This window comes from Branchiostoma lanceolatum, chromosome 11 (genome assembly GCF_035083965.1).
Source record: "Branchiostoma lanceolatum isolate klBraLanc5 chromosome 11, klBraLanc5.hap2, whole genome shotgun sequence".
In the NCBI taxonomy this organism is placed as follows: Eukaryota; Metazoa; Chordata; class Leptocardii; order Amphioxiformes; family Branchiostomatidae; genus Branchiostoma; species Branchiostoma lanceolatum.
In genome coordinates, this window is record NC_089732.1 from 12,959,792 (window position 1) to 12,978,677 (window position 18,886).

The 18,886-nt window shown below is 41.4% G+C and overlaps 1 protein-coding gene across 1 annotated transcript; it reads right to left on the reverse strand.

Annotated features, from left to right (window-relative positions):
• Positions 1-2,693: 2,693 nt before the first annotated feature.
• On the reverse strand, positions 2,694-9,324 carry LOC136444820 (pancreatic lipase-related protein 2-like). Its single transcript, XM_066442564.1, has 9 exons — positions 9,187-9,324; positions 7,783-7,999; positions 7,177-7,405; positions 6,447-6,558; positions 5,510-5,734; positions 4,926-5,168; positions 4,620-4,740; positions 4,211-4,441; positions 2,694-3,109 (listed from the first exon to the last, which is right to left on the reverse strand). Exons 1-9 carry the CDS (start codon positions 9,254-9,256, stop codon positions 3,022-3,024), a joined length of 1,536 nt encoding a protein of 511 aa, XP_066298661.1. The 5' UTR covers positions 9,257-9,324; the 3' UTR covers positions 2,694-3,021.
• Positions 9,325-18,886: the final 9,562 nt, after the last annotated feature.

Here is an 18,886-nt window from a genome sequence, read left to right on the forward strand (position 1 = left end):
AGGAAATTTAACGTTCGCGAGAAAATCATTCTTTCAGAAGCTACAGTGGCACCTCCAACACGTATATATAATGAGCCGTCCCCGCATGATGTATTGCATTTTTGTAGACAATCGCATCAAAGGACTAGTTGTTTTTAGATAATGGAATATTGTGATTTCACGTGAAATATTGTAACGGGACGCCCATTTCTGCCGCTTTCTATTGTCTGCGACTTCTATATACATTTGTGACCACGCTTAAAGCTTGTTGCTATAAAAGAAAGACAATATCATCCACGAATCATTCACGTTTTACATAGACCGTGATATTGCATCCCTTTCCTGGCGTCAAATTCGATTACGTATAAACGCAAGCAAGGACGGTGCTATTTTCATTCATAAAACGACTGCATTGCCTTAGGGAAACGTGGACTGTAAAATACAGTCCCTTTCAGCCCAAACGAAGTAACGTTATATAATGGGAATCACGTTTAATAATCAGAGAACGGATTTCTTGTGAATATGCTTGTGTATGTTTATGTGTTCATGCATTCAGTGAATCAACTAATGAACTGTTGCTAATTGGACATTTTGATTATATTGTCGCCGTAACGTGTTTCTCTTATTCATCTCACTACTATACAAACCAGTAGATGTTGAAAGTATTCCTAAAATCAACTAAAATCCTGTTTCAAATATCATATTTTTCAGAACATGCCCGTTATTATATCCCAGAGGTCGCAGCGTATACGTTGTCAAGAGAAATTTTTTTGAACAACTTTTTTTTTCAGTTATCCTTAGCAACCTTAACACAAAAATAACATGTATATTGCCAACCGTGTCTTGAGGCTAATATCAAGTAACACAAAGAGACTTTGGATGAAAGCATTGACAATATGTAGGACACGTGGTTTCAACTATCAATTCAGATCTACATTTCTTAGGTTTGAAGATCTGAAAACGCCGTCACAAAAGACTTCAGACTCCAACCCGGCAACCAAGCCATCACAGTAATAATTTACCTGGTTTGAATGGAGTTGATATTTTCCGTTAATAGCTCCGCATGACGCAGATGTTTTGTTAGGACGCCGTTTTGCCGTAATAATCTGTTCGCTCCGTCGGTAAACAACTTCCTGACGCCCGGAGACGGAAGTTGATGTGTGCGGTCGGTAACGCAGACACGTAATTAGAACCATGCCGAATGCAAATCATACTAGAGTTAAGTATTTGCGCTACATATACTTCAGGTTTGCCAGGTTAGTTTAGCGATTACGGAGTCTTTTTATCAATAAGAATTGGTATTGAGGTTTTCTTTTTATTTGAGTTGAATGTGTGATAGTTGTGTGCCGATTTGTTAAAAATAGAGAGAACGCTAACGACCAAAAATCAGCCCTCCCAAAAATGGTATGGCGACCCTGTGACGTCACAATTCAAGATGGCGGCCACAACACATGCCAACGGATCCAACAAAGGTTTCGCTACGGAAAACTGTAATTAGGTAGTCTTTAGCCTGCCTAGCTTTGTAAAAGATGACGTTTGAGTAAAGCCACACTGACTTGGTTGTATAGATGACATCTGTGCGTGCATCAATTTTCTTCCGTTTCCAAAAGAAGTTTGCGAACATACTGTAAATCGTCCGTAGAAGCTTCAAAATCAAATTGCATGCGTCAAATGAAAATGACTATCGGGAAGCAGATGCTACTGAGCAAAGCCTTATATGGAAGGAAGGGAGAACAAGTGAAAGAACAAAAAGAAAGAATTTATAATTATGGTAGACTGTATGTTCAATCATTCGTTAGATTTCATAATGTAACATTCAATTTGTAAAATGTATGGGCTGATAATAAGTCGGCAAACGTTATTTCTTAATTGATAAATCATAATGATAATAATGGCGTATGTCTGTCATTTCAAGACAAAGTTGTTGTTGTTTTTTTCGAAGATTTAGGATCTAATTCATCACCTTTGTGCACAAGAACAATGTCTATCCATTCCAAACAATGTATCATTTTAATCCACACCATTCTCACCCATTTGTAACACACACATAAAAACATTTTGTTCACAAACTTCACGTAACAGATCATTTTATTTGCGATAAAGCCTGAGAAACACAAAGTGACAGTTACACTTGACACGGACACGAACTCACGTGATCACAATTCAAAATTTGAACATTACAACGTTCAGAAACGTTTAACTACATAAAGCTATAACGGCAAGCGCCAACTATTGCAACGAGCGATCTCTTAAATTATTTGTAAAACATTCTGAAAACCGTTTCATAAATAGCGGATTATATACATAATATTCTTATTCGATGCAGTTCCGCCTTAAAAAGCAGATATATAAATATGACAGTACCAAAATATATATACAAATCTATAAATAGATATGGCGGCGTTTGACTATGGGTCGATGACGTCACTATTCTTGATGACGGGAGTAAGTCTCGCCCTAGGTAGTTCAACCTGAAATACATAATTCACAAAATAAAGTTATAAAAAAAAAATTAACGCATGGTAAGATAATACCTGGTTATCAATTCTTTGTACACAATTACAAAATCATTATATAGTTTTGGTACACCTTCTGGCTTCTGCTACCTTCCTTGTGGCAATACTGACTAGTACTACTTCTCGCCACAAGGTGGCGTTGCAGTAGGAAGCATGCGTTCCCAAACGTGACTAAGCTTGTATCCCCCCCCCCCCTCATCACGTTTGGTGACCACCTTTTTCGCACTGCAGCGCCACCTAGCATGCAGTGACAAGCAGAGCCAGTCAGCAAGGCACTAAACATATGGTAGCAGAAGGACTACCGCAAGTTGACAGGAACTTATTTCCTAGATGAAACTATTCACGGAAATAATTCTTACCTACTCCGTGCATATAGTTTCGTAACTTGTATGATTTTGTCTCCGTTTAGTAGTTTTGGAGATGTGTTTATTTTGTGTCAAAGATTTATTTTGATTATTGTGCCTGCGCCATATGTATTTTTTTGTATGAAAATTGAATAAAAAGAACGTGAAATAATTCTTACCTGTCAGGCCGCACGACGTATACAGCTTCTAAACGTCTTTGCATCCTTGGCAAGAATCCCACGGTGAGGGCGTGACAGACAATAGTGCGATCTGAAAAATGAACAGAAAAAAACTAAACACACAATCCAAAAACGCAATCATAACGCAGTGATGTGACCAATAAAACCACATTAAGATGTGTGCTCTTGGCGTTACTAGGGCTTCAGGTTGCTTTCTTTTAAATCAATACCGTTACAACTCTGGCGTCTGATTGGCGCAGAACCGATGCATAGTGGTTAACGGCACTTGTGTCGGATGAAACAAGGCTAATGGCGTGGCCTTGCGAATTCAAAAGATAACGGTAAATAACGAACATTAACGATTGTACCCCTTGTGGGCACTACGCGTCTGGCATGAGAAGATAACGGTCTACAACTAGAGCACCGCTGTTTTTATGCAATTGATAGGATGATTAGATTCCACGCCGTCTAATGGGCAGCGGGATTGTATCAGAAAAGCCCATAGAAATTACGATAAAGATGTTAAACGAGACGTAGGCGTTTACTAGAACAGTTGCTCTGGGACATATTGCTGTGAGGTATGATAAAAGCTGAAGTTTCAAGCCTTTTTTTTCGAAATTACGATTGAGATACAAAACATTCAAGTGCGCTCAGTGAACCAATGGAGGGAAGGGGGCTGGGGGAAGGGAGTTGTAAAGTAGCCTCACACAGCAGGTAAAAGGGTAGAAAGAACAAGCTATCATTCAAGCTAGAAGGAGAAGCCATAACGAGATCCGATCTTCAACTATTCACACTCCTCCCTCCTATGGAAGACGACGTCAGGGTCTTCGTCGTCTGTTAAAGAGTTGACTAATTTTGGGACAGCACCAGCACCAAAAATGCTCTATTAGAATGTCAGGCATAGCCTGGGTGGCATCCTATTTCTACCGGGGCTCCTACATTTGCTACCCAAGCGATCCCAGACTATCTCTTAGGGTAGCGAATGTAGGAGCCCCGGTAGAAATAGGATGGCACCCAGGCTATGTCAGGCATTCTAATAGAGCATTTTTGGTGCTGGTGCTGTCCCAAAATTAGTCAACTCTTTAACAGACGACGAAGACCCTGACGTCGTCTATCGTATCCAACAAACTATTACAAGAAACGCTATGAGTCTAGAGATGATAATACTGGGAAAAAAAGACATGAATCTTACCTAGTTTGTACGTCGGCCTCCCCTGGCTTTAATTTGATAGACTTGACGTGCAAAGTTTTCACTCCCGTGTCCTCCTCTTCATCGGCGAACCACGAACTGAACCACCATGATGACGACGATGACGTCACTTCCTCCCAGCGGAAGGATACAGACTCGACCTTGCTGAGGTGAGTCGGCGTTGAGAAGAGAAATTTTTGCGAATGGCCAGGAACTATGCGTACCTGGTTCCCCCTGTTAAAACAAACAAAAAACACATTTAACATCGCAGATCAATAAACGAACTGAGAAGTAAGGTCTTGTCAAAGCAGCTTTATTCTTGTATCCAAACGAAAGTCTGAGGAATTACGATTCTGACATAAAATAGAGCTACATATCAGAGTGTGGTTTACAACATAATTGTTTTACTCACTCTTTCAACGGGACTTCTTCAGTTTCTCCCTCGGGCCCTCGTAGTTGTAGATACAGCTTGGCGTCGACTTCTTTCGCCCGGGAGACGTTTCGAAAGTGCATCTTCACTTGATAGTGGTTCACTGTAGATAAAGAATAATCATATTTACTACACGTTCAATGCCAAAAAATAACAAAGGGACGTTACAGTACTACTCTATGGGGATGTGAATGCCTCTTCCATCTGTGATAAGTGAAAGATTTCACTACACTAAAGAATAAGTGAAAAATCCGTAGACGTCTCAAAAGTACTGAGGCGACATTCTACCTTTGAATGGATCCTCTGCTGTCGTCTGTAGGTAGAACTTGACTCGCTCCTGATGAGGGACTCTCTCGGCGTCCCAGCCCATCTTCCTGCACCTGTTTCCCCTGCAGCTCATGCACGTCCCCTGGCGGAATCTGTCATAATTGTCGCATCGATAGCCTTGCAGAGGCCCGTCGGTTGCGTTGATTGTAGCGATGTACAGGTCGGCCGCTCGGAAGTGGTCGCAGGAAAAACTCACACTTAATTCTGAAAGGACACAATAAACATTTAGAACCATTTACATGCAAATACAGAGCTATTTCTTTTCTTTTTAAGACGTCAAAGTCAAAAGAGACCGTTATTTGATGAAATGAAAAAAATGTTTTTGTAAAAACTAGCCAACTTGGGATTAATAAGGTAGCTGATACCCAAGAAACTGGATAAATTTTGGAAATTGTCAGACGTTTCAGACAGCATCTGTAACCTTTCGTCACTGAGACTAAATGAGAAACTAAAGTTGCCACGTCTCAAACCATAACTCTGAGTTGATATGTAAATGAAGTGAAGACAATTTTAAGATGGTTCCATAAAAGACGAAGACAACTTACGATAAATGAAGGACCCTTCGGATGAGGAGGCCATGTCACACCCTGGTTGATCGTTCCCGCCGTTCGGGTAGAAATCGACGTGTCCAATAGCATCCTTCATACCGAGCCCCACTCCTAGGAGCGTGTTTCCGTCCGTGTGGATGGCGTCAACAAACTTGGCGTCACTCGGGTCCAGATGCACTCTGGGATCGGTGTCTTTAAACCCTGGATTGGCCGGGTCCACGGCTGAAAAATTATGGAGATCGTTATCATAAAAAACAAGTTGTTATAGAACTACAGCTTACTATAATGTAAAATGTAAATAGATCGCAAAGTGGGGAGTTTTAAAGACTACTAGGTGGCATAGTAGAGGTTCAGCTCAGGTTGGTTTTTGACGTGATTTTAGGCGTTTTTGTTAGTTAAAAGGTAAGACCCTCCCACACCATAAGGTGTACAGGGCAGTGCCCATCCCCGTTTCATAGCTCTGGGCCACACTGTGGTACAGTCACTGCAGCAGGGGGCTAGTCCACTGACAGTGAAGCGTGTTAAACTTCCATACTGTTCATAAGTATGTACCATTTTTATAAAGTTTTTGGTATGACTCAATGCGCCTCTTGTCCAGAGGTGTCCTACCCGGGAGTTGAACTCGGGCCTTCTGGTTCCAAGTAATTTGAACCAGATGTGGTAAGTAACAGAAGCGCAGACCACTACACCAAAGGTACACCCCAGACGTTTGTGTGGGCCTTTCTATTTTGTTCCGATTTCTTTAAGTCTCATAAAGAAAGCGGGACAAAATAGAAAGCCCCACAAAAACGCCTGAAATCGCGTCAAATAAAGGCCTCACAAAAACGCCTAACATTACGTCAAAAACCAGTCAGAGTAGAACCTCTGCTTGCAATTAGAGATCAATAGTAGTGCACTAAGAGAGGCAAACGCCATTTCTAACATCGGTCCTTACCTGATATTCTAGCGATGCGTCCGCCCAGCCTGTCTCCGGCGTACCCAGCAACCTGGGCGCCCAGGCTGAAACCGATGATGTGGAAACTGTCATAAGGATTTCCCGTTTCGTCCTGGAAAGAAAACATTCGATACCGTTAACAAAACAACTACGAGAAAAGAAATACATGTCATAATACCTGTAGAGAATATAAATGGTACTGGATATGTACTTCAAAATATGGCATGCCCATACTGTAATACCAAACTCGACCGATAGAAGGGGTGAAAGAAAACATTCGATGCCGTTAACAAAACAACGACGTGAAAAGAAATGCATGTCATAATACCTGTAGAGAATATAAATGGTACCGCATATGTACTTCAAAATATGGCATACCCATACTGTAATACCAAACTCAACCGATAGAAGGGTGAAAGAAAATATTCGATGGCGTTAACAAAACAACTACGAGAAAAAATACATGTCATAATACCTGTAGAGAATATAAATGGTACTGCATATGTACTTCAAAATATGGCATGCACATACTGCAATACCAAACTCAACCGATAGAAGGGGTGAAAGAAAACATTTGATGCCGTTAACAAAACAACTACGACAAAAGAAATACATGTCACAATACCTGTAGAAAATATAAATGGTACTGCATGTCTACTTCAAAATATGCCTTGCCCATACTGTAATACCAAACTCAACCGATAGAGGGGGTAAATGAACAGCGTCTTACCATTAACCATTTTACAAGGTTAGCCACCTCGGCGCCGACAAGTCTGGTGTTCCCTACGGCTTGAGAGTAGGTGGCCATTGCACCCTTTAGCCAGTCCACTACGATGACGTTGGAGTCGTCCTTAGCTAGAATAGCCTGTACCATGGTGTTGATCCACGGTTCTAGCGTTCCGTACATGCTGTATCCGTGTAGTATGATCCTGGTCATCACGCCAGACTCGTAGTTTGACCTGTTGGAAGTCAAGAGTTCACATTTACACTACGTGTTGCTTGGTCTTGAATGTGTCTAAAAGAAGTGAAGATTATCATGATACTGTGTTAGACGGAAGCATGAATCCAAAAACCGTTGTGAAAACCATATCAGTTAAAAGTTAAAATTTTGAAAACAGTTTTGTTTTTGTATCAACCACATTGTACGTGTTTATGTATCACGTTAACTTTGTGATACAATTGAGGCGGAGAAAATATCTACAGACGTTGTTTTTTTTCATAAATGAGCCAAGGAGATGTAGTTGGACCAATAAAAACACATTTCGACACTCTAAATAGGTAATGTTCGTCAAGACAAATTCTTTGACTGATTGAACATTTTCTTATGAGTTCGCACCTGCGCAGTGTCTCCGGCCGGCCGGGTTTCAGGACGTGGCTCTTGATGGGGTTACTGCGCGTGCGCAGATGGAAGGTGGTGTTGATTCTCTTCCTGGGCTGGGGAAGGGGGATGTCGGAAGAAAATGGCGGCGCGTTGCTGAAACAGCCAAGTCTGCCGTAACACACCGACTTCTCCTGGGCACCTGCCGCACCGCTACTTCTCACCTGACGCTCACCTGCACAACAACAAAGCAAACAGGTGTTCATGTTGTTCAAACAAAGCATTCGCATTGTTAACACAAAGCATATATAAATCTCCCACTGGATTTAGATTAACCTATATATAACTCATATAATTGATCCAATGTTAAAATTCGTTCATCATTGTGTTGTTTGAGTTTCTTATACAGACAGGACCAAATTTTGTGAGCTTAATTTGGCAAATATTATAAAACCAGTCTGGATCAGCAATGAACATTATGTAGAGCAAAATTATTTTTTTTAGATACCGAGACATTTCAGTACATTTTGTTTTTACGATATACGGCTCCAGGAGTCATTTTATATGAGATCAAATCTGCACATATTTATGTGACTGACATAATTTTTTCAAGTTGGTGAACTTTCGTAACATAAAATCTTGCAGAAAAACTTATATCGATATGTACATTGTATATCTCTTGTATGTATAGTCGAAAAATGGTACGATAGCTTCTGAACCCAGCCGCAACGCCGAGGCTCTTCCGTCGGCGAGGTCGGAAGAAATGGAGCCGGTCGGCTGGGGCAGGCAGCCGACGTGATGTCTGCTGTGCGACACTAGCTGAGTAGAGAAGCAGATATCTTAGCTATAGCCTTGTCCAGCAGGCACTAGGAACAAAGCTCTAGATCTATCTCTATTCCCAATTTCTTTGCTTCGAAGGGTATGGGTCGGACAAGGCTTCTTTTGATAAGGAATCCGTTGATGCCATTGGCTGAATGTGGTAAATGGATCATGACACATTAGGAAATAAATCGCGAATCGAGATGGGGGATGATTTGAAATGGTTCAACTTTAATGTCAAATATAATAACTGTACAACGTGCGACTAATGTACTCAATCATAACTCTAGGCCCATTGTTTGGATGGTAGAATTTAAAGTGGTCCAAAATCTACCAAAAGGTAGGTTACTCCCACGAGAAAAATTATATTATACAAACAGCGACAATTAACCCTTAACCACCTACGCACCCATCCTACATCATATGGACATGTTGATTGATATGAGAGATTTTGATCTAAATTTTTTTTGATAAGGCAAATCTCAACGGTAACAAAAATCACCCCCCACTAAGTATCATCATGCTAGCTATTTTCTGTATATAAGATAATGTTGCTGTTGGTTAAAAGGTGACGGTTATGTAAATGAGGCTGACGTCACGTACCTTTAGCCCAGCTCAGCAAGGACAGTAGACACGTGACGATGAACGCGATGGTGAGGCAAACAGACGACATGATCTTCTTCTGCTGCTGAGGGGGGCGGTGGGGACGAGAGCGCCTCTGGGGGTCCTGGGGACGACGTCGTCAACTATACAACCTGCATGGACATACAAAAAACACGTCAACTTCTGTGTGCTACAAATTATCACTAAAACCACATTAGTCCGTGCTTTGAAATAGTTCAATGCAAATTATTACACAAAAGACGAGGAATACTAAGGGAATAGTTCATTAGTACCAAACGAGAGACCTACTGCGTATTCAATGTTGGCCTGCCCCTATGTTGTACATGTATAAGGCATAGAATTATTAGTTCGTATGTTGTCCCCTTGACACTTGGGTGGGTACCGGTGTATTTCAGCGGAAATGTATCGGAAGTTAAACACCTTTGGCAAACTTCCTAAACAATACCGCACCACTTGAGGTGGTGTGTGCGCAATCTAGGATCTACGGACAGTGCATGTACATGAGCCCCCGGCACAGGAAATGTCAACGTACAACACACAGTTCCCACACTGAAGTACACTCTAGAGATATCAAAACTCGTCAAAGGAAGGCGGCAGGAAACGGTTACGTAAAGTTTATGGCGGAATTTGCTCGCTGCGGTTTAGTGGGCGGGGCTATCTTTAACGTTCACACATGACCTAGGCTTACCTTTTGACATTACAGCACATTTCTATACCACTTAGATTCAAACATTGATCTAATTACTACGCAAAACTGTATTATCAACAAACTTCTAAGCCTCAAATGTACGAAAATGTCTCTTCTCTAACGGTTGAATCGAGCTGGAGCTTGGAATCGAACATTTTGAATACAACGGTCGAGCCCTATTGGTTGGTTATAAACTGTCGTTCAATCCGTTTAACTATAAATACAAATTATACAATTGAGAAACCCCATACCGTAATAGCACAGAAGTCCTGATAGCAGGCAATATCGGCAGTCGTGCACCGCACTTTATACAGAAATGACGCTATATAAATGTCTACGTGTACATGTACCATAAAAAGTGCTGAGTTAATCACATTAAAGCTAAAGCGAGCCTGATTGGTGGAAACATGTTTGCCTCAAAGATCAGGCCATTTTAAAGTGCCAGTCCGTTAAAAAAACGTCGTCAAAAACAGACGCCTGAGTAGTTTGGTAAGAAAACACAAGACGAACAAATGCGCCTTTCATGTGTATACATGTAGCTGAGCTAAATCATTGTCAATATCAAGCCTTCAAGGTTCTTGGAAGAACATTCCAACTTTTTAACGCCCCTCATATATACAAAGAAACTACTAGCCTACACTCGGAAAATACATCGTAATTTCCACTAATATCATGAATAAAAGGACACACATAAGAGTTGAATACAAGTCCTTGCTGTTGCATTTCGCTAGCATAGCTATGCCACCCCTAAGATGGAATGTCAAACAGAAATAATCTTAAAACAGTGACAACTTGTCTCCACATCTTAAAGCCACGTCATCTGAGTTCTTGACAAACATACCTGACTAAGCATATACACTGTCGGAGTTGAAGTGTTTTCCCAATTACAGGCGATCTGAATGTATGGGGCGATTCTTTGAAGCATTTTTGCGCTTAATTATTCTATTTGATAAAAGTAGGGAGGAGAAGCCGACAGTAGCATCTTGAAAACCTTTCTACAACGACAAACTAAAGGTTTACAAATTGCAGATCCACCCCTCTTGTTCCAATGGAATGATCTAGTAAATATAACCTATGGCACATTGACCTTAATCTAACGACCCTTTTATGTTTGAAGTACCGTACCGCGTGTAAATTTGTCCACACGTCTTGGTTTACGTACAAGGCGACCCCGACCTAACGTTAGAGAAAACGAGACAGAGGTGCATGTACGTGTGATTTCTCTTTTGTAAGGAGTTATGAAAAAATCAGACGCCAAAAGGCGAAAATTTGAGATGTATCAAACTAATGAATGTCACCTAGGCAAGGACATGTACATGGTATTCCCAATGTTCCAATACATAACCTTTTTGAGGCTGTAGCGGCATTGGGTTGTTATCCACTGTGTCTACATACATACACACATAGTCATACTCAATTAAGTTGGAGCATTCAAAAAGCTTAGTCTCCACTCCAGTATTTCCTGTTTAAGACATCGTATTGGAAGGAGGAGCCTATCCCTCTTCTTTCACCGACTTTTACCCCCCCCCCCCCCTCCCACCCAACCACCGAACCGAAGCCGGGTACCTATACTAGGTGAATTAGTGAGGAACATCGTATGGAGTACCTTTCTTAAGGACACAATGTCTATCAAGGAACGCCAGGAACCCGTGACTTCAACCATTCGACGCCACTTTTAGTCAATCAATAGATTCAAAAGAAGAGGACACCTTTGAAAGCACCCGCGCCATGCATGTTTGACGATTCTCCTCACAGACATGAGCCAAAAATGAAGTGGCGGGCGCGAAACGTCGTCTGACAGCCAAGTACAAAACGCCGTGCAAATTTGGCGGGGTGTCTGAGGTGGCGTGGTGGTGGTGTGATGTCGGGACAGGGCTACGCCTGCGGCTATGGCATAGTTTCGCATACATAGTGAGAATTCACAAGTCTGTATACCTGAACCACATACCGAATAAGGCAAGTCTGTACTTCAGTGCTAGCGAAATTATGCGTTCACAGCAAACCGCCGTAAAAACAAGGTGATCATTAAGGTAATCACTTGTGTTAGGTAAAACTATATTTTTTTCATTAGACAAAAAAACCTGTGGACCTAGGGGGCATACCAGTCAGACTAGATGTATTTAAACCATCCCTCTCAATTAGAATCTGTCAATTGACATACTTTTCAACATACTCCCTTTCTTTCACTTGAAGGAAAAATCGCGTTTCACGCTCGTTAACTCTTCAAATGGAATGTTCCAAATGATAATTTTGTAACATTTTGCTTGCGCAAGCAGGATAGGTATAGGAAGACGTACGATGTGTGACTAAGAAACACAGGTCACGTCTTAAGGACTGCAGGAGTTCCTTAAAGACTGCGGGGGTTACTTGAAGGAACATAGAAGTCGCCTTGTTTAAGCTATCTCATTATATCTGTTCCGGCGTCGTCCAAATAGAATCAAAAATGACTCGGGGGTGCTTGTAACAAAAGTAAAGACTGCTCGGTTTTCTAAAAGTGACGACCTGTTCGAAATAATTTACCTCCCAAGAAACAACAGTCTTTATTCTAACTCAAACTCACTAGCATTTTAACGTTGAGCTGTCGGCGTCCCTTTGAATGCGATCTATTCTTTCAAGGGCACGTGGTGCTAGCCTGAGTACCAGCCATTTTAGCTTCCGTTGGCCGGCAGTGTAGCCTCTACCAGGTCGCTGGAAAGCTGTTGGAAATTTGCCAAATAGACGGGTAACATGTCAGAGGAATTAGCTGGCCAGGGAGTACAGTTTGGCAAATTTCTACTATCTTTCCAGCGTCCCGTGGAGCCTGGTAGAGGCTACCGGCAGCGGAGCTTGGGTAGCGTGCGGAAGCTTAAAAGGCTGGTACTCAGGCTAACGTGGTGCCGTATTCCCTCGCGGATGTATATATCGTACCGTACGCGTGTTGGCCATTCCCAAGGCGCATGCAACTCTCATGACAGGGGAATGGTGGGAATTTCGGGTCACAATGCCCCGTTGAATAGGGTATGGCGATATCATATTACCAGCGGTACGGAAGTCGGGACAAACCCCACAAAAGGAACACTTCCTCTCATCACGCGTTTTTACCGTGAAGCACGCCTGCAACACGCCCCCGAGTTGTGGACTCAAGTGTGAAATGGGATATTTCATCCATACAAAGAGATAATAGAAAAAAATTACAACGATTTTTACATCGAAAATTCAGACATTTTCACACAAAATGGAATTCAGACCATTGGCCAACATGAAAATTTCAAACGCTTTAAACACATAATCTCAATTCAAAAAGGAAAATTGTTGGACAAACCGTCGATAAAATACACGAAGATTTTCACACAATATTTTCTGGACTACCCCCTTCTTTGTCTGAACACGAGAGTATACGTACGGGGGAAAAAAGAAAATCCTTGACTAAAGTGAAAAGGGCTAAACATTGTACGAAAAGGAAGAAACATGTCAGGCTTATTTCATTTCATCGAACAGCAATGTTATGTTATGCTAATTATCTAGGCTATGTTCGGTTTTCTTAATTGTAACAACATGCTATGATAATCTTATAAGTAAATTCAGATATTTCTGATCAATTCCTTCTCCTTATTAATTTGTCAAACAAGAAAGTCAGACAAATGTTTTTAAAAATAATGTGCTATTTTCATTCATTAAAAATGTCTACCGAACGTTCCACGTAACATAATGCAATGGCTAACAGAACATGGGGGAGGGGGGCTCCAACATTTTCTATCAACCGGTCTAAATCATTTATTTGCTCTATCCAATGAAATTTACTCAGCGATAGATAAGTGCCTAGTTGACAAACAGAGCAAGGATTTTGATCAACACGATGATTTAATCAGTAAGATAAGAAGACAAACTTGTCGATTTTCCTCAGGAACAAAAATCAGACGATAAGGGTCATTTTGGTGTCACATTGCCCGGGGGAACAGGGAAGCTATATCTACTATTACATACATACCAACGTGTCTAAAACATACATTTCTGCACAGATCTCTTTTACATGATTATCGTGGATCTAGTAAAAATACTATGGTCAAAATTCATAATGAACGCGGATGTATAGAGAGGGAAAGGCCAGAGCACATGGCCCATTCAGTCCTGTTCACATGCTTCACTTAGCGAACACCGCGTCCCCCCTAATCAATTAAGTGTCGATTTTTCCCCAAACCTGTGGGGCCTTACCTGAGAAACCGCGATCCTGTCGTCCGAAATGCCGGTCAGATGTGTTCCCTGCGAGGGACGCTCTTGTTCTGACTCAAACTTCCCGGGAGAAGTGTAAATATCCGATATTTGAGGCGGTTTCCAGGGTGTAACACATGGGGTGATGGTGACGCACGCTTCCCCAAATGCCACACAAAAAGGCCGGTAGTGGGCTCGCCAACATGGGCGAGACCAACTCTTAACAGGGATGTTACAAATCTTATAACCTACAAAATCACCACAGAAAAAGATGCAATCTTTTTTTTTACCATACAAACATTACCTATAAGTAGCAAAATTTGTTCTTTTAACCGTTTCTTCTTTCTGTTGTTGTTAACGACATTTATTTCGAATGTTGGACGATTCCACGTCGCTATGACATGTTCCGCCACAGTCCGCTGGGTATCACGTGCAGAGGGCAGGGAGGGGGTGTGGCCTGGGTGTCGGTATGAGTGTGGCTACAGTGACGTATGTCTCGTGGCGCAGACACGATATTTGGTGACACTTATTTCCTCGTTTAGTCCAGGATCTGTTTTCCCTTTAGGGCGATCAACATCCGAGATATCTCTTGGCTTTCCAAGTAAATACTAGCATGCCAATGTGACCGGTGTAATGTGAGTTCATGACCACATTTCCTTCGAACGAACACTAATACGTCACTTGCCAAATATTTAATCACAGCCACTTTACCAGACTTTCCTAAGACTACATCCTTTGTACTAGCCGTCTGCTAAAACAAGCACGCTTCTCAGCATTATTTTCTCGTGAAAAATAAAACCCGACTTCTCGCAAACAAAATTCTTGCCGTGTTACATATAGTACTATAGTCAGCATCTAGATGTGTCTGTCAGCGATTGGTCAATTCAAAGGTGGCGTGAGAGAGGCGCCGGATACGGATCACAAGCGATCGATTCGTGTACCGATACGGACCGTAACCTTGGTTACGAGCTTTCCTTTTTTGTACATGTAGATTTATTAGACGACATGCGTAACCAGTAATTTGTTTCACGTTTTAGCTGCAGTGTGTGTAAAATGATCGTACCGACACCTAGTAAAATGATCTTTTTCTAAAAGCAGTGAGTGCAACGTTACATGATAAAAATGGCCCAAAACAAACATGTTATATATGCACCTGCTCACTTATATCTTTGTGAAGGATCATCGCGTTCCATTATGTTGTAGCTTTCATCCTAGATGTTCCTGAAAATCATAGGCGACTAGGGTAGTCTAGACCTCAAATGTACTGAACTGAACAAACAGTAGCGTTGGAGAAGGGATGCCCCTCTTCCTAGTTCATACTACCCAATGAATAATCCCAATCCTGACACACCTAGGCCATAGGGGACTGTTCCAGTCTATTATTAGCCAATGATAATACCCTGTGAGAGGTAAGGTGATGCGAGACAGCTACTCAAATAACGGAACGTTAACATTATAGTTCCAACATGTACTGACGTTTAACTTCGTATATGATATATTATATGTATGTAACAAGTTAGCAATCGGAAATCAAACTATGAGTGGATCACATAAAAATCTTCAACCTATTACAACTGTCGGGGAAAGATTCAGACGATTAAGAAACGTGAACCACAGAATGTTAGAAATACTAGTAGATCAAGGAACAATACGTGACCTCATTGAATTAGTCTGTTTTGCCTGAAAAAATAGCAAATGCATAGAATATAAAGTAGAGACGTTTCAAGTGATAAAAGGCAAGGGAACGTTAGAAACAGATCATTTTGATCGGCCCCCAAACGCAAAGAAAGACTATAACTTTCATGACAAGCAGGTGCAAAACGTATAGCCCGCAGGTGCAAATGTTACCAACGGTGCTAAACTTGGCGCCTACGTGCACCTGTTGACCTTGAAGAATGCGAAGGTCACGCATGACAGCCATGACAACAAACATACCTTCACTGTGTTCATTGACAGGTAATAAGTCGCGACTATACATTTATATATGTGAATAGACTTAGTCAGAAGCCACTTGCTAGCAAAACGTCTCTATAGCAAGAAGAATATTAAAATGTTGAAAGCATTTTGGCTTACTTATCATCACACTGTAGGTAAGGTTTAATGACCACACAAATAACAAACAAACAAACAGACGAGGTTATGAAAAACAAAACAGAAAAAGCACGACAGTTTGACAGATTGCAAATCTGACGAAGTCCCGCTACCGCGCAATGAAACGTGCTCTAACCAAACTTCCGCTGTAACCTTCAGTGATCGCACACACGAAAGAAAGCTCAAATTCACGACTTCAAAGACAAACTAGCGACAGAAGTTGACAACAATACAAAAGCTAGTAGTCAGCCCACCAGACTGAAGGACCATTACTTACCTTAGCGTGCTGGTACAGAAACATGTACTTGTAAGCTGCATGGAGCCTCTAGTTTTCTAAACACATTTGCTGAGGGAAGAACATAAATTTTGCCACCGGACTTCCACCTAAAAAAAGCCCGAGCGAAACAATGCTGCTAATAAACCGACGCTTTTGTTGGTACTGGTCAATTTGTCTTTGTCATTCTTGAGTGAATGGTTATTGAATCGGATATCCTTAAGTTTGTAAAGCGGCGACTACTTAAGAAATGTGGGTCGGCGTTTTGTTTCAAGCGAGTCTGAGGCCCCACGTATACCATGCTAAGATGTTGGGGAGGGGGGGATTGGGGGTATTCCAAGTGCAAATGATTGTTTTATGGTCACTTTACAACGATACTATTCAGTACACTCCTTTTAGTACGTTGATAAAACGTTCCATGACTAGCCCCGTGTTGTATTGTAGTATTATAAATGTGACAAATTGTAAAATGTCTTGACTCTATATCCGAACAATGTTAGCAAAAATCTCACTAGCACATCGCACGATTATCATAAATTGTAGCAAAAATTTGTATACGATACTGTGGGAAAAGTCACCTTTGAATTTTTAAATATTTGACATTTGAAGCAAAAAATATTTGACACCTGCCCCTCCCTGTCCAACCTTGTGGAATGGTATCACCTGCACCCGTCTTCACGTGGTGGAAAATTTCCAAACCGGGGATTGTCCATTCATGGTCAAGATTGGGGCCATTTTTCTTTTGTTGCAGGAAGATTTATAGCTACTGTAATTGGCCATATTTTATCAGTCTAAAGATATCAAATTGCATAAGGCTTGACGCTAACACAAAGCGTTAGCGATACGTTTCAGTAACAATTTTTCTTCACAATTTTTGCACCTGCCATATCTTCGACATGCATTATCAGCAAAATCTTTATGCAGAAAGTCTGGCCTGCCAAAAGCTTAAAAAAATGACCTTCTTCCTATCTTCAATTAGGTCAGTTGTATCGGTAGACGGTCGCCAAAACAGAGGACTTTTGTTTAGTACAGACCTTATGTCAACCACCTAAGTATTATGGCGGCTTTGTCTCTTAGCCGGCTTACAACTGACCGAGTTCTTTGTGTTTGGATACCCCTTAGACTGAAAAAAAAGCAGGGGCCACTGAACTAAAGAATTGAGATAAGACTGTCGAATCTAAAACGATTTGTCCACTTTGTTAAAGGGTTGGTTGAGATCAAGTTCGTGTTAGGTGGGCCTTTGAGTTGCTGTAAGTCCTTAACTCGCGTGGAAAGCCTTGAAAGGTAACATCTAATCCAAGGTCATAGTACTCATACACTGTATACGTGATCAGAATGATACTTAAGGCTACATCATGTAACATTACATGTATGGGCGCCTTGATCATTTTTCTGCTATGCTCCCGATACCTTATAATTGTAGCCAGCCCCTTCCTTAATCTAAATCACACATCGAGGTCCAGTTTGCAATTGGTTTACTTCATATTGTTTGCACTTGCCACGTTTTGGGAAACATTAGTGACTAGTTTAAAGAAATATATGATAATTTGAATCGGCTTTATCAAGGCTGCTGTATATTATATAGTATGTGAACGGTTATAGCATATTTTAGATACATTCAGAACTTGACCCAACTTCAATGCTTGCCCTTTTCACAATTTCTGTGTAAAGTTACGTAATGCTGGAAAGACTCCAAAAATGGTCACTCCTCAAATATTTGTGGACGCAACATTCGCACACTTCCATTCGAGTACATCGTTTACTTAAACGCCAGATGAGACAAGACTCGCAGTTAGTCGTCCAAGGAGGTTGGTCCGACGAAGACGTCTGTGTTGAAAGAACGCCTGCCGACGTCTTATCTCGGTCACGTACTTCACAGACGTCTTGACTTCCACTTCAAACGACGAGGTCTCGGGGTCAAGTACAAGCACTTGACCGAGACATACCTACGTACGTCCTTAAGGCAGGCTGTCATAGAAATAGTAGCCCGTTAGAAATGGTTGTTTTTCTTATGGGTTGCCATATGGAGAAAAATCCTGTGCGATATGTTACAGTTAAAAGCAGTAATATATGTAGAGTGGTCCCTTATTGATATGACTCCTGCCAAAGAGCTTCAAACGAGCGCGCCTAGAAACAAATGTGGCCTTAGTTTGCTGAATGATGGCTTGCAATTGTATCCTCGTGGGCGACACTAAGTCAAGTAACTAAGAAAGGGGGGTCACGTGCATACAGTAGTTGGTTAACGTTTCCAACTCTAACAAGACTCGCTTTGTTCAAATGTGTCAAGAACATGAAGTCGAATATTTGAAAACACTGCCAAACATTGCAAACAGTCTCCAACAAATAAAGGCCCCTGCAGTTAAAAAAAAGCTGCTAGGGGGCCCAAGTCTAGCACTTCTTCCCGACACCAAGAGCTACCTGTCACCCCAAAATCATGA

Coding starts and splice junctions, on each gene's coding strand:
- LOC136444820 (XM_066442564.1), bottom strand. CDS start 9,256: ATGTCGTCTGTTTGCCTCACCATCGCGTTCATCGTCACGTGTCTACTG. Junction 4,741..4,925: donor AGCAGAGGATCCATTCAAAG/GTAGAATGTCGC, acceptor CTTTATCTACAG/TGAACCACTATCAAGTGAAG. Junction 4,442..4,619: donor GAAGAAGTCCCGTTGAAAGA/GTGAGTAAAACA, acceptor TTGTTTTAACAG/GGGGAACCAGGTACGCATAG.